Raw genomic sequence first — 15,649 nt, 5'->3', positions numbered from 1 at the left:
TTGCCATTGGAAAAGTGTTGAAACTTGTTGCGGAGAAGGACTGAAAAGAACGATTGGTGGTTGTGAAACGACTGACCGAGGCGGAGGCAGATGCTGCTTCAGCCGCAGCACACTTCATAGCCCTCCTGTCCTTTCTCCTCTCCACCTCCCGAAGACCAGCTTAAAAAACTTCTCTTAAAGAAACCTGTTTTTAAGCAAATGAAAATGAAATCAAGTCCACATGTGTCAGCTTTCTCATATTGAGAGCTCAGCGATGCCATTGTTTTAGGTTCTCCCCCAATGACCTGTTCTTCATCAGTCTGCACATGTTAAACGGCAAGAGAAACTTTTTTTATTTTATTTTTTATCATTTTTCTTTTTGCTTCCATCAGAGAAATATAATGGCAGCAAATACAGTAAACGTATGTGGACCAAGATTTGCTTGTTAACAAAGTGATTTATGAGCAGTAATGTTTGAATGATTAACCAATGGAAACCAAAATGTTAATATCTTGGTTGTACATGTCTCCCATTGCTTATTCCCATTTTGGTTTCTGTTCACATAGCGTTCTTGCAAAGTGCATGAGCGTATTCACGTTATTAAAGCATCTTCTATGACAATAAAATATAAAACTGGGGAAAAAAAATAATTCTTGAATTCTTTTGTTCTATATGATGGTGTTTCTTCTTTAAAAAAGTAAAGAAAAGAGAGAAATGTGATAGAAATTTGTTTAAACCTGTATCTCTGTCCTGTTATACAGATGTCTTGGTAACCCCTTTTTTAAAAATGCTTTCTGTGTTGTTTCTATATTTCTCCTTTAACTTGGACTCTATTTCTATTTTTCATGTTTAGTCAAAGATAGAAATCCTAAGTATTATGCATTACTAATTCATATATCACTGAATACATTGCATGTGCAAACTGCAACGATATTTTCAGTGTTGGCAGATGGTTTAAATCCCTTGTCCGGTAAATGATGTGTTCATTATGAACTATCTTTAGCCCTTTGCACAAACCGGTTGCAATGTGATCTTTGTATTTGTGGGTGCATTTGCTCAAATAGGGCAGTGTGGTCCAGCTCCAGATGTTCACACTGACACACCCACAGGGAGTGGCTTTCTCTGCACTGTATTTTGTGGGTAAGTACAGTAACTGGCACGCAGAAGTGGAACAAGAGCTTCTGTATAACCATTGATGGTCTCTGAGCTTTCAAAGTAAGTGTACTTCATTTTTTGATTTACAAAGATTTTTTTATATATATAAAATGATTGTGAATGGTTTTTCAATAAAAGCAATATTTTCAGTTTTGAATCCTCTATGGCTGAGTTTATATTGATAGTCTTACATTTCTATAGGTCAAGATGCATTCCAACATATCTGCTGTGAGGACGGAGACCAATGAAGCTGGTTCGTGTCCTGGAAAGACTTCCCACAAAGGAGTGAAATGTGGCTGGAGTCACTTTAAAAAGCCAGCGCTGGCCATCCTCATTGGGGGTCTTCTCTTTGGCACCGGCACTGCTCTGTCCTTGTTGTACTTCACCCAGGTGGGCAATGTGCCCTATTTAGTAGGACCTATATTCTTGTCGGTGGGGCTGATGTTCCTGGTCACTGGACTTGTCTGGGTGCCTGTCATCAAGCAGAAGATGGTCCATACAGCAATGACCCAAATGAGCCATGGCAGACCTCTGCTACCTGAGCAAGGAATTCGTACACAGTCCTGTGTTACCATTTCATAGGAACTCTTTGAACTGAATGTTTGTTTTATTTATATAATGTTTCTTTCATCCTCTTGAAAATAGATTTTTTTTTTTGTACAGTCTATAGATATGTCTCCTGTTATAAGTGTTTTTTTTTGTTGTTTTTTTTTGTCCTGGTAAATCCCTACAACTGGATTAAAATGGCTTTAAATGCTCACCGCTGATGTCATCAGAGGTCAGAATTAATTCAGCCCAAACTGAATAGCAGAGATATGCAGAATACTGAAAAAAAGCATAAATATTTAGGTCAGCTCTATGTGTGAGAGAAATACATTTAGACTGAAAATATGAAGCACTGTGCTTGTCTACCATTATATCATTATTGATAATGATTGCATGAATTATGTAATCAATGAATATATGGTTATAACCTACTGATGAGTGTGTTCATTGTGACAGTTTGCACCTAAGTGTTGCTGCCTTATACATTTGCCCAGAAAAGATATGCTTTTATGTTCTCGCTTTATTTTAGGAAGCGGTAGTATTAAGTACGCCTGATTGATGAACGAATCGTTTTTTTTCTGTTCTCCTCATTTCATCTATTAACATGTCATGCACAAAACGATTCGTTCAAGAATTAGAATGACTCGGTCTCCAATCGACTCAGTGAACTGCAGTGTAAGAGCAACCGAGAATTTGGGTGTTCTGAAAGATTTTCGGAACAGCAGCAAATTTATTAATAAAACGTGTTCAAATCTAAGTTAATAAAAATGTTCATAATTGTAGGACAGTTTTGTCAACAAACATAATTTTTTTTCAAACGTTATAATTATAACTCGGACATTAAAAACACATTTAGGACTAGAGCAACAATTACTCAATCAAAACGAATACAATACTTGATAAAACCAATTGATTCGTTACTTTTTTATTTTATTTATTATTTTCGGTATTTATTTTAAACTTTATATTTAGATGCATTCTGCAGGTTTAAATTAGTATTGTTCAATGTAATACAATTATTTTCAAAATAATGAAGCTGAATCATGTCTGTAATTACATTAAACATTATTATTTAAAAAAATGTAACTGGAAAAATGCTGAATCTAGAAATGTATTCGAGCGCGTATAAGAGTTATTCCTTCCATAACGTGACAGGGGTTATTACCATAGACAGTAAAAGTAATATATGCTTATAACCTCTGCCCTACCACGTTATGGGAGGAATTTAACGTACATCGTCATGACGTATATCACGCTATGACGTAAAAGCAGTTTAAAAAAAAACTATACAACGAAACTTTTAATCTCTAAAGTGAATAATTCATATTTTAATATTTTAGAGGTGTTGAGAAGTAATTTCAGCGCCTTCTAGTGTCCGGGGTAGATAAAGGAGGATCGCTTGAAACAAACGTATCCAAACAACCAACCGAAGGCTAGCAAAATAATGGCATCATTAAAAATCGGCCAATCAGAAGCAGGCATGAAACAAACCACGAGCTGAGAGTTTTTACACAACAGTCGGAAGAGTCCCATTGTCAGGAGTGTAACGTTCCAGAAAATAGTTGGTATAGTGTTGTTATTTTATTATCAGAATCGTAATCATACTATTTAGTTCGACATATCTCTAACAGGAACTAAATAAATATTTGCAAGAAAGCCACTTTGAGCATTAGCCGAAGGTAAGGTGCTAGCTAGCGTGATGTCTCTTGAGGATAACTTAGTGGGGGTTCCCTTATCGAGTCGGTCTCTCGACATTACGTATGGGGAAATCCATTTCCTCGAAATTATGAAGTCTGATTGAATAACTCTTTTGCTTGCAAATAGCCAATGGCGCCCTCGCCCTCACCTGATTGGCTGACAGCCATCAATATAGGTGACGGTGGGCGCCAAAACCCTCAGAATCTTTTTTCTTCACTTGAGTCTGGTTTCGCCGTGGATTCACGCATACAGAGCGGAAAATTGTGGAAAATTATCCCCTCTCGCGTTCCGGTGATTTTACTTTTAAAATGTCTCTTTGCCGCATGTGTGGTGGGCCCATTGATTTCCCGGACGCACACGAGCAGTGTGTGCTGTGCCTGGGTCGGGCTCACGCAGAGGCGGCATTCGAAGGATCCGGATGTCGTGCCTGTGAGGAGCTTCCCATCAAGATCCTTCGTGCAAGGCTGGCCGTTACCCGTAACGGTGGCCCTGTATCTCCTGCCTCTCCCCCGTCCGCCGCCGTCGAGCCGCGAACCGGGAGACTGCAGAGAGCTCCGTCGACGGATTCTGTCGAGGTACTGGCGTCGGCCCAACGCCCACGCCACCCTCACGTGGAAGATCCCCTCTCATACTCTGAGGCCAGTTCCCGCCCTCCACTAGAAGCGCGGGAAATGGTCTCGTTTGGATATGACGAGGACGACGCCATGTCTACTAATGCCTCAGACCCGGGAGCGTGGTCCGAGGCCCCGTCTGAAGCCGCCCCCGCCTCGCTGGATGCCGAGCTTATGGCGATCCTCACAGAGGCGGTGGCAGATATGGAATTGGAGTGGACAGCCCCCAAGGAGCTGCCGTCTAAGAGATGGATGGACGGTTCTTTCCTCGGCGCGGGCCGCCAGGCTGAAGCCCCGCAGAGACCCGCGCCTTTTTTCTCTGAGGTCCACGAGGAACTCACCCGGTCATGGCGCTCCCCTTACTCAGCCCGAGCCCATGCACAGGGGACCCAGCTGCTGACGACGGTGGAAGGGGCGGAGAAATTGGGATACGCGCGACCGCCTCCCGTTGAGGATGCTATCGCGGCCCATCTCGCGTCTTCTCCCGGCTGGAAAACCGCCTCTTTGCCTTCTAAGCCATGTCGAGCTACTGCTCACATCGCTGAGAAGGCGTACATATCTGCTGGACATGCAGCATCTGCCCTCCACACGATGGCAATCCTGCAGGTCTTCCAAACTCGGCTCCTTGGGTCCCTGGATGAGGGAAGCCCGGACCCAGAGTCGCTCAGGAAGCTGCGCACGGCGGCGGATCTCGCTCTCGCGGCGTCAAAAAAGATAGCGCAGGGAATCGGCCGCAATATGAGCAGCCTTGTGGTCCTGCATCGCCATCTGTGGCTGACGCTGTCCGGCATGCGCGATGCCGAAAAGAGGCAGTTCCTGGATGCACCGGTGAGCCCCACCGGTCTTTTCGGTGTCGCGGTGGAATCTCTGTCGGAGAAATACGCCGAGACCGTCAAGCAATCTAAGATGATGCCTCATCTTTTGCCGAAACGGTCTCAAGCCCCCCCTGCAGCGAGGTCCAGATCTTCTTCGGCACAGCGACAAGCGGGAAATACCAGGCGCGCGTTCCCGAGCGCAGCAGAGCGTCGTGAGCCAGAGCCACCATTCCGCCAGAGGCAGCCCAGGAAGCCCCGTTTTGGTCCGAAACCGGCCTCTAGCAGCCAAGGGCGCCCGGCTGGCAAGAAGGAGCAGCGTTCCTGATGCTCGTGCCAGGGGGAAGAGAGCGCGGGACGTGTTCGTCGGACCCGCGGCGAAAAGGGCGCGTTCCCGCCCAGAGTTCGTCAAAGATGTGAATGTTGTGAGAATGAAACCGCTATGTTCTGTTTCAATAAACATGCATTACATGCCTCAGCAAAAGAGCTTTCTTCCTCCCTCTACTATTACCCGCTACATAAGCGAAGCCTCTCCTCCGAGAGACGCTTCGCAAAGCGGAAGCTCGGGGAAACTCGAGGAGGTGACTATGTATGTTCCCGTGCAAGAAGCCGCGAACGAGTCACCTGCCACTCATATAGCGGTCAACGCTTCCCCAGTGGCTGGCGCGCACGCCCCGCCGCAGCATGCATTAATACCCTCCGTATTGAGTCATCTCAGCGCGTGGGCGACGCTCCCCGCGGCATCTTATTGGGTGATCAACACGATAAAACGCGGCTATACGCTCCAGTTCGCTCGCAGACCACCCCTCTTCGGCGGTGTGATTATGACAGAAGTGTCAGAACAGAGCGCCCCGCTGCTACGAGCAGAAATATCCTCTCTCCTGGCCAAACAAGCAGTAGAGATAGTGCCCATGGAACGGAGAAATTCCGGTTTCTACAGCCGTTATTTTCTAGTTCCGAAAAAGGACGGAGGTATGCGCCCCATCTTAGACCTGAGATTACTGAACAAAGCGCTCGCGAAACGCACGTTCAAGATGATAACTGTGAAGCAGATCCTCGCGCACATTCAGCCCGACGATTACTTCATTGCAGTGGATCTAAAGGATGCTTACTTCCACATCCAGATAGCCCCACATCACAGGCGCTTCCTGCGTTTTGCATTCGAGGGTGTGGCGTACCAGTTCAAAGTGTTGCCGTTTGGGCTCGCTTTGGCTCCCCGTGTATTTACAATATGCATGAATACAGCGCTCGCTCCCCTGAAGCTCAGTGGAATGCGCATACTGAATTATCTCGACGACTGGTTAGTCATCGCACGGTCGAGAAGCGCTCTCGAGGAACACAAACACAGACTCCTCGCCCATCTGACAGGTTTGGGGCTGTCTGTGAACATTCAGAAGAGCACACTGCAGCCGCGCCAATATATCACATTCCTGGGTATGATACTGGACTCGCGCTCTATGACCGCGAAGCTGTCAGAGCCGAGAATCCAGTCGATTCAAAATACACTAGCCCTCTTCGTTCAAGGCAGCGCTATCCCCTTAAGAACGTTTCAGAGGTTGCTCGGTCTGATGGCGGCCGCAGCCTCCGTCTGCAGACTGGGCTTGTTACACATGAGACCGCTTCAACACTGGTTACAGAGCCGAGTGAAGCCGCGGGCGTGGAGAGCGGGAACGGAACGCCTTATCATAACGCGTTCATGTCTCGAGACTCTGGCGCCTTGGTTCGGCACGACCATATTCGAGCAGGGTGCTGCTATGGGCAGAGTGGTCAGACGTGTAGTGGTCACTACGGATGCTTCACTATCAGGCTGGGGAGCCCTATGCGATGGCAGACCAGCATTCGGTACGTGGACAGGGGACCAGACGCGCTGGCATATAAACTGCTTGGAGATGGAAGCGGTTCATCTAGCGCTGCAGAGTTTCCTTCCGTTTGTGAAACACCGTCATGTTCTCATCAGAACGGACAACACGGCGGTGGTGGCGTACATCAATCGCCAGGGAGGTTTGCGTTCGCGATCCCTGCAGGGATTAGCGAGACAGCTGCTGTTATGGACGGACAGGGTACTTCTGTCGATTCGAGCAGTGCACGTACCGGGCAGCTTGAATTGCGGCGCGGACATGCTGTCCAGGGACGGCATTGTACACGGAGAATGGAGGCTCCATCCGCAAACGATAAATATGATCTGGAATCTGTTTGGCAAAGCGGAGATCGACCTCTTTGCGTCGCAAGAGAACGCCCACTGCCCTCTGTACTTCTCGCTGACAGCATCCCCCCTGGGGGGAGACGCGCTGTCGAGCCGCTGGCCAAAGGGACGGAAGTATGGTTTTCCCCCAGTCAAGTTAATGCCGCTGGTGCTGCAGAAGATCAGGGAGGAGAGATGTGCGTTGATCCTGGTAGCACCCAAATGGCCCAACCAGCCGTGGTTCCCGGAACTGGTGAACATGTCGCGGCTTCCCCCGTGGCGGATCCCGCCGAGAAGGGACCTCTTATCCCAGGCGAGGGGCACCATATGGCACCCCAACCCAGAGCTTTGGGATCTGCATGTGTGGCAGATCAGCGTGGAGTATATCAGCGAGTGCTGCAGACAATAGCAGAGGCTAGAGCCCCTTCGACGAGGCGTTTATACACTCTGAAGTGGAAAGTATTTGCTAACTGGTGTGTTGACAAAAATGAGGACCCCAGGAGTTGCGATATCTCCATTATTCTGACCTTCCTACAGGAACGTCTGGATGCTGGCAGTACCCCATCTACAGTGAAAGTCTACGTGGCCGCTATCGCCGTTTTTCGTGACTTGCTAGACGGCCATTCAGTGGGGAGGCACCCCCTGATAACGAGCTTTCTTCGGGGAGCTAGGCGGCTTAATCCACCCCGCCTTCGTCAGATGCCGGTCTGGGACCTGTCATTAGTGCTTAGTGCGCTGTCCAACCCACCTTTTGAACCAGCCGAGTTAAGCGACCTTAAAGTGCTCTCATTTAAGACGGCGCTACTGCTCGCGCTAGCTTGCGGGAAACGAGTGGGAGACTTGCATGCCCTGTCAGTGAACAGCGCGTGTATGCAGTTTGGACCGGACGATTGTATGGTCAGACTTTTACCCAAACGCGGTTATTCGCCTAAAGTGCTCTCAACGCCGTTCAGAGCTCAGATAATTACAATTCAAGCATTTTGCCCCGAGGAGGACAGTAATTCAGTGTCTCAGAAGTGCGCTTTGTGCCCCGTGCGTGCCCTGCGTGCATATGTGAACGGAACTAGCCAGTTTCGAACTTCAGAGCAGCTTTTCGTCTGCTACGCGGGTGCCAAGAAGGGCAGCGCGCTGTCGAAGCAGAGGCTATCACACTGGATAGTGGAGGCTGTGCGACTAGCTTATGCTTCCCGGGGAACCGCCTGCCCAATCGGGGTGCACGCCCACTCCACAAGGAGTTTGGCGTCGTCATGGGGTTGGGCGAAAGGTATGTCTATTCAGGACATTTGTTTCGCAGCGGGCTGGTCGTCTCGCAACACGTTTGCGAGATTCTATAATCTGGACATTCCCTCGTTCGCATCACATGTGCTGTCAGTGCAGGAGGAGGGAGTTGAGCAGTCTTTGGACTAAGCTATGGGCACGCCCTACCTAGCGCGTGCACTAGCCGTGGTTCTTTCTACCAGGTCAGCGTCAGTTATTGTTGTAATAGCTGCGGTTGAGGTATTCATTCACTATCTAATGTGGTCCCTTTATTATGCCCGCATTATAAGCCGGCAGTGTATTCCCAAGCACCAACATATTGCTGCATTTTCCCCATATCACACCAGTGTTGCTTATCTGGGTGCACTGGATTACGATGGTGTAAGAGCTGATTTGGCTCTGTGCCAAGAGGTGTTTCAACCAGGTCCGGTACCCGACCTAGCGCTAACGCGCTGTAAGAGCTAGTGCTTATGCTCTTCTGTGGCTCGATGCGAGCTGGGCCGGACAGTATTTCCCACACGGCGGGGGTTTTATTGTTCCCCATACGTAATGTCGAGAGACCGACTCGATAAGGGAACGTCCCCGGTTACTCACGTAACCTTAGTTCCCTGAGAGGAGGGAACGAGACATTACGTAACCTGCCGTGTGGAAAAACCTTCCAGCCTCATTACTCTCGTTCAGTGGAAGATTCTGAGGGTTTTGGCGCCCACCGTCACCTATATTGATGGCTGTCAGCCAATCAGGTGAGGGCGAGGGCGCCATTGGCTATTTGCAAGCAAAAGAGTTATTCAATCAGACTTCATAATTTCGAGGAAATGGATTTCCCCATACGTAATGTCTCGTTCCCTCCTCTCAGGGAACTAAGGTTACGTGAGTAACCGGGGACGTTTTGTCAGTTCGGTTGAGTTGTGAGATGTGCTAGTTCTCTAAAATGCGCCGCGCGACAAGCTGTCAATCATATCGTTATTTAAATATAAACCAATCGAAGTTACATCTCAACTTCTTATTCATTCGTTATTAAAGTGGTTTCAGTCGAAGCATAAATCCGCCGACTGTTGAGAAGTTTAAGTGTCCGGTTTGTTGTTAGCTAGCTAACGTTAACCTAGCTAATTTAAGACTGAAGTCTTTAAATATGATGGTGATAGATAGTGTATGTGTTCTAAAAACGTGTACTATATCTGGACTTATTGCGTATTTTATCCGAAGCATAAAACACCGCTTTATTGCAGTTTAGAGAATTCAGTTTGGTATTAGTCTAGTTTAGTTTAGCTAGTAAATCCTTCAGAAGTCTTCAGAGAGTCTATTAAGTCACACAGTTCTTAAATACTGACATATTGTTACTGTTAAAATTGTAGTTTAATAGTGAGTTGTAGGCCAGAGGCAACATTTTTAGGTTTTCAAAATCATCAAAAGACACGCCCTTCCTCTTTTGTTTTTAACCCTGCTATTACAAAAAGTTGAGCACCCTTCAAGAAGAAACATTTTCAGTAACAGAATAGTCTAATAAGATTTTGATCAGGTATTATCATCTTCATCATCAATATGAATGCTTCTGACTGACCACATACAATACATACACAACAATAGATTTGATAAATGCGTTACTCTAAACAATATATGTTTTTATACTGTGTTTGAATGTTATATCATATGCAATCAATAAATTTTTATTCACTACATTTTGTAATATATTGATGGCCATTATTTTGCCAGTAAACCTGACAGAACAGCAATGAATGACTCTGAGCCTGCGACATTTGCGTCTGTTGAACAAGAGAGGGACTTCTGGAAGGAGCAGGCTGCCAAATACCAGCAAAGGTACTTCAGTGTTGATTTTCAGTCATTATGACATTTGATCTAGATTTGACATAAATGAATCTAAGTAAGGCAGTTTGCAGAGCCCATGTTTGTTTTTGAACACTTGGGATAAATCGAAGTATAAGATCTTCCTTTACAGCCTATGTTCAGCCATTGTAACATTGTAATTGCTTGTTCAGGGCTGAGGAGGCGCAGGAGGAGCTGCAGGAGTTTCAGCAGATGAGTCGAGACTATGAGGCAGAGCTGGAGACCGAGCTGAAGCAGTGCGATGCCCGTTATCGTGAGCTTCTCTCGACCAGCAACAGACTCCGCATGGAGCTAGAAAGTTACAAGGTACTGTGGTGCATCATAGACACATGGTTAATAAACTGATTTATGGGCAGTCGCTTGGGTGGCTCGCCAGTGTACTAGATTTTTCTGATACATGTAGAGTTTATGATGCATTGACCCAATGCTGACCTCAGGTGCTAGTTGATCCTTCGCTGGGAGTTTGATTGACAGATGATCTGACCAATAATAACACCAAATCTGCAATTTTTGTCCCACAAACAAACTAGTTAGGAGAGTTGATCAACATTGGTGGACTTGAACTTGAAAAATGGTGTGTATCTTTCCGCAGTTGAAACAAGTTGAAATGATGTTCATTCATGTTTATTTCATGCTATAACTATTGAGGAAGAGATGATCGTTTCAAATGCCGCTTGAACTGAGACGCTACAGCGATTTGTAATGACGCATTGAAGAGCCACAAGACTGCTTTTATTGTTAGAATTTCTTAAATGACAATTTGAAAGCTAAAACTTTGTTTCAAACCTGAAGTAACCTGCTCTGTCTTATCTGTTGGCGTGTTGTCAGTTTCCTTTTTAGATTCCGCAATGTATATTTAATTGCAGGAAAACAGGATGTGTGGCATGAGAATGCCATGACTTGTTGGACATAACAACAGTTACTAAGGGGGACAGGTTTTTGCGAAGGTTCAATTATATGATCCATTGAAGGTCATACTGTTGTAAACAAAAATGCAGATGACCACAGTTGATTGAAAATACATTACAGTCAAGGGCACAGTCACAATGTAAGTGGCTCTCACTAAAGATAACTGAAGTACACAATATTTCATCACTAACCTCTTTAACTAAAAAGACTATGGGTCGATTTAAATGAAAACATGCCCAAATCACACCGGAACAGTTTGCAAACCTCATATAGCTGTCATTGCTGCAAAAGATGGCTCAGCAAAATATTACATGAAAAAAATGCATATTGTGCTTATTTTTCTAATACATCAATTTATATTATTATATTCTATTAGCTCAAACCATATGCGCACAACATAATAATAACAGGCTGTATTCTGAATAACTGTGACACCGCTGTCTCATAAAGCACATTAATGGGGTTTTATCTAATATTTGAATAAGAATTTAATCTATAACTGACGTTCACACTTAAGCATATAACCACAGATAAAAGCCATTTGAATGTTCTTTGGCTGAATGTGTACATCCCGAATGTCTCTGTCTGGTTTTTTCAGTGCTTACGGAGAACACAATCACACATTCACAGACAAACAACAAGGATCCAATTCTGGATGAGGAAATCAGCTGATGCGTATTTTTGCATCAGTGCCTGGAGGGCATGGAGGCTCAAAAAATGTTTTTACTTGGCATTTGTGGCAAAACATGGTTGCAAAGCCATGTTGTGGGATTAATTTTAAAAGAGACCTAAGTCAATGTACATTTAAATGCATCATCTCATAGTGTCAGCTTTGGCTTTGGTACAATACCGGAATCGGAATCTAATACCTTGGTATTGATACTAAATTATTACCATAGGTGACAAATAAGCAGCCTGTGTTGCTTGTTTATGTTTACGCTTGAAAACAAAATAATTGTTAATGAGACAAATGTGATGCAATCAGAATTGTAATATATATATATATATATTTATTATTATCAAGGATATTTATAATGCTACAAACAATTTCTATTTCAAATAAATGCTTTTTCTTGTCTTTGTTCTTGTCTATTTCAAAGATTTAAAAAAAATGATCACAGATCTCACAAAAATATTAAGCAGCAAAAATTTTCAACATTAATAATAAGTACAATACTAGGAATAAAGAAAGTGTAAGTTTAAGTGTAGTTTCTCCACAAGTGTTTTTCTTAATCTCATCAAATGTCTGTTTTACCTTTATTTGTGTGGTCCTCTGTCTTGTTTGCTAACAGGAGAAGTATGAAACACAACACTCCGATGCAATCCGGCAGATCTCGACTCTAGAAGGAGACCTGGCAGAGACCACAGCCATCAAAGACCAACTGCACAAATATATCCGGGAGTTAGAGCAAGCCAACGATGACCTGGAAAGAGCTAAGAGGTGCGTTTCGTGCTTTTGCCAGGAATACATCTCATACATTTAGATATTTACAACTTTAACAATTTATTACTAATACCTGTCTGTCATGTTCTTATAGGGCGACTATAATGTCACTTGAGGACTTTGAGCAGAGAATGAATCATGTTATAGAGAGAAATGCCTTCCTTGAGAGTGAGCTTGATGAAAAAGAGAATCTTCTAGAGTCAGTACAGAGATTAAAAGACGAAGCCAGAGGTAAACTCAAGGGAAACTTCTTTGCATATACACCATTCACTCGTATCTAACTCACAAACCTCCATTTTTGTTGATAATCGGCAGAAGAATCATCTGATTTGCCAGTCTCAGATGTTTTATCAGTGTTTGTTTGCTGATTGTGTTTGCGGCCTTCTTTCTTTTCGGGGCAGATCTAAGACAGGAACTGGCTGTTCAGCAGAAACAGGAGCGCAAACCATCAATCAGCCTTCCTAAAGATGTAGAGAAGCCAGAGGCCACACCTGCAAGACCCTCGTCTGTTGTTACCTCCAAGCTCCCATCTCTCCACGCCACACCCTCCAGACCTCCAGGCTCAGGGACCGCTTTCAACACCCCCTCCTCTTCCTACAGCAGAAGTGAGCACTTACTAATTCCTGTAAGGGCTGCCGAACTGGCCCAAGGACCGTATCCAATGAAGTGACTCAGTTTCCCCATCATGTATAATGCACACTGTGCATTATACTTGATTTATTGCAGTTTAATGATACTAAATAGTTTACTTTCATGCAGAACATTGTATTTTGCATGAAAGAATTTTGAGTCAACTACGTGAAGGGAAGGATTGGTAAAGAATGGGGAGAAAAACCAAATTTGAAGGAAGGAGAGCGAAAGGAGCATCTCCCTCGTCTTCCAGCTTTATATTTCTGACACATTTTTGATTTATTAACGTATTTTTTCTGTCATGTCCAGTTGAAGGTCTGACTGGAACTCCTCTCACCACATCTGCAAGGATATCTGCCCTTAACATTGTTGGAGAACTGTTGAGGAAAGTTGGGGTGAGTCCAGCTGTAACTGTGGATATTACCAAAAAATACACACTCTTTCAATTGAGGTTGGTCTGTCGTTTTGATAATCATGTTCTATGTCCCTTTGTTCCCTTTTCAGAACCTTGAATCAAAGCTGGCATCATGCAGAGAGTTACACATCCATGACAAAACACCCAGCCGTGCAGCGATAAGCCAGGGCACACCGAGCATTTCACGGGAAGCCCCAGAAATCCCATCCAACACAAATGGCTTGTATGATAAAGGGTTAGTCTCGGTATTAATTTGAGTACATCTCCGTAATTGACCAAAATGATGTAGATTGTATTATATCTGACTTGTTCATAAGAATTCTTCTCAAAACTTTCTGTTTCGTGTTGCAGGATGGTGAAACGGTTGGACTTTGGAACGGGACCCAAGATAATGCTGTGAATAAAGTACTATTCGCTACCAATGCACAAGCATGTCTTTTGCTCTCACATCATTGGGAAAACAAGTATGCCTAAACCATTCATATGAAAATGGTTTATTTTCTGGAGCTGAATCATATCTTATGCCCCAAGTCTTCCACTATCTCAGAAGGGCTCTTGCTTTCACATTCATATCAACCCTGTTATTGTGTCTGTGGACTGAAACTACTACCTGTTGTTTTACTATTTTGTTGGAGATTTGCATTGTGTTTTGCAGATGTACTATCTCTTAAATTCCCACTGTTTGTTTTTTATTTTTGTTTGTGTTGTGTTTAGATATCTGGTGATTTATAGCAGTTTTAAAATGTATCCGCACTGTAATTTTTATTTGCTCTTTTTGGGGCCATAAATATGGAGACTGTTGCAGGTGCCTGGCAGATTTACTACTGCAGTACCATTATATTTGGCACTAAACTACTGATCTGTGTTCAATGAAACGTCAACTGCACATGCTTGTTTGTTTACAGGACTGGAGCAAGGTGTATAAACCAGGTTCATTTTTAATTTAGAAATACTGGATTGATTAGATTTTTTTTTAGAAACTAGCATTTTAATGATATATATATATTAAGTTTGTTACTAACTGAATGGCATGTCTTCAGTGTTTCGATTTGAAAATTCTAAGGAGGTTGGTGAGATGTTATTAGCTTAAGTTGTTCATTTCGTTGCCTTGTAGGGGCTGGCGTAAGTAACCAACAGTAGCCAAAATGTTTATGCATGATCCTCTCTGGGGCCTTTTTGTTTCTAGTGATTGCTAGTGAACTCCTCATTTGAACAGTCAGTGCCATCTTTGTTTTCAAAGATTACAGTGCTACGGTACTGGAGAGTAGTTGCTGTCCTATTATGCGCTGAACATGAATTTAATGTGCCTTAATTTTGTGGCCATAATAAGCTTTGCTCCAAAGTTAATTTGGCTATTGGGGAACTTACTAGCCCGAAGGGAGTTGCAGCTTCTCTCGCTATTCTTCCCAATGTATTAAATCTCTGATATGTCAGGGATTCCATGAAGAGGAGAAATTGAATTCTGATTGGAGTTGAATCGCTTAGTTTTCACATTTCTCTTTGAAGTGTAGATTTAAATAACAAGCAATATGAATACTTCAGTGAAGGGTACAGATATTTTTATGTTAAAAATAGAAATGTAAGGAAGACTTGATACATTATATTATCCATTTTTTCCTAGAGGTACTAATGAAAAATGATAGAAATAGAGTATGATTGTTGATGGAAGAATTTATCACACTTGATCGCACCATCTCAGGGCTTCATTTAAGCAATAACCTCACTCAAGAAGTCATTATAGTTAAAATTCTGTCAAATATTTGTCTCTGTATGCACAAGACATGCACAGTTGCTAATTATTGTCATTATGGGTTTTCTTTGTTATTAATGAACCTCAACATCTGCAGTGTCCATGCATTCATCAGCAAAGGCAATGCTTAAGTTTATCCTGTCTGTAAAACCATTTCATTGTTGGTTAATCCAAAACCATCACAATAAATGTGTAGTTAACAGGACTGATTATTTGACTTTTATTTTTCTTCCCAGAAATAGTACAACTCTTGGTTATGGTCCTAAATGCTGTATCACATGCAAGGGACATCTATTGGTCTTATGTAGAAGCAGAAAATACAATTTAGGTCAACAAAAGCGCCTTATACACTTTGATTTAAGTGTTTTTTTTTTTTTTTCAAAACATCTCTTTAAAGGACAAATTTGCTGATTGCC

The 15,649-nt window shown here is 43.6% G+C and overlaps 1 protein-coding gene across 3 annotated transcripts; it reads left to right on the top strand.

Annotated features, from left to right (window-relative positions):
* The first annotated feature begins 3,139 nt into the window (after positions 1-3,139).
* On the top strand, positions 3,140-15,438 carry LOC113097184 (nuclear distribution protein nudE homolog 1-like). Of its 3 annotated transcripts, none has more exons than XM_026262402.1 (9): positions 3,140-3,245; positions 9,954-10,058; positions 10,238-10,391; positions 12,287-12,435; positions 12,533-12,669; positions 12,840-13,043; positions 13,378-13,463; positions 13,573-13,718; positions 13,835-15,438. In XM_026262402.1, the coding sequence occupies exons 2-9, from the start codon at positions 9,973-9,975 to the stop codon at positions 13,881-13,883; spliced, it is 1,011 nt and encodes a 336-aa protein (XP_026118187.1). In that variant the 5' UTR covers positions 3,140-3,245; positions 9,954-9,972; the 3' UTR covers positions 13,884-15,438. The 3 variants fall into 3 exon arrangements, with proteins under 3 accessions (XP_026118187.1, XP_026118186.1, XP_026118188.1); XM_026262401.1 differs by having other exon boundaries at positions 3,147-3,359; XM_026262403.1 differs by lacking the exon at positions 3,140-3,245 and adding an exon at positions 9,607-9,759.
* Positions 15,439-15,649: the final 211 nt, after the last annotated feature.

This window comes from Carassius auratus, unplaced genomic scaffold (genome assembly GCF_003368295.1).
Source record: "Carassius auratus strain Wakin unplaced genomic scaffold, ASM336829v1 scaf_tig00216128, whole genome shotgun sequence".
Lineage (NCBI taxonomy): Eukaryota > Metazoa > Chordata > Actinopteri > Cypriniformes > Cyprinidae > Carassius > Carassius auratus.
This window is presented reverse-complemented; position numbering and strand designations above follow the sequence as displayed.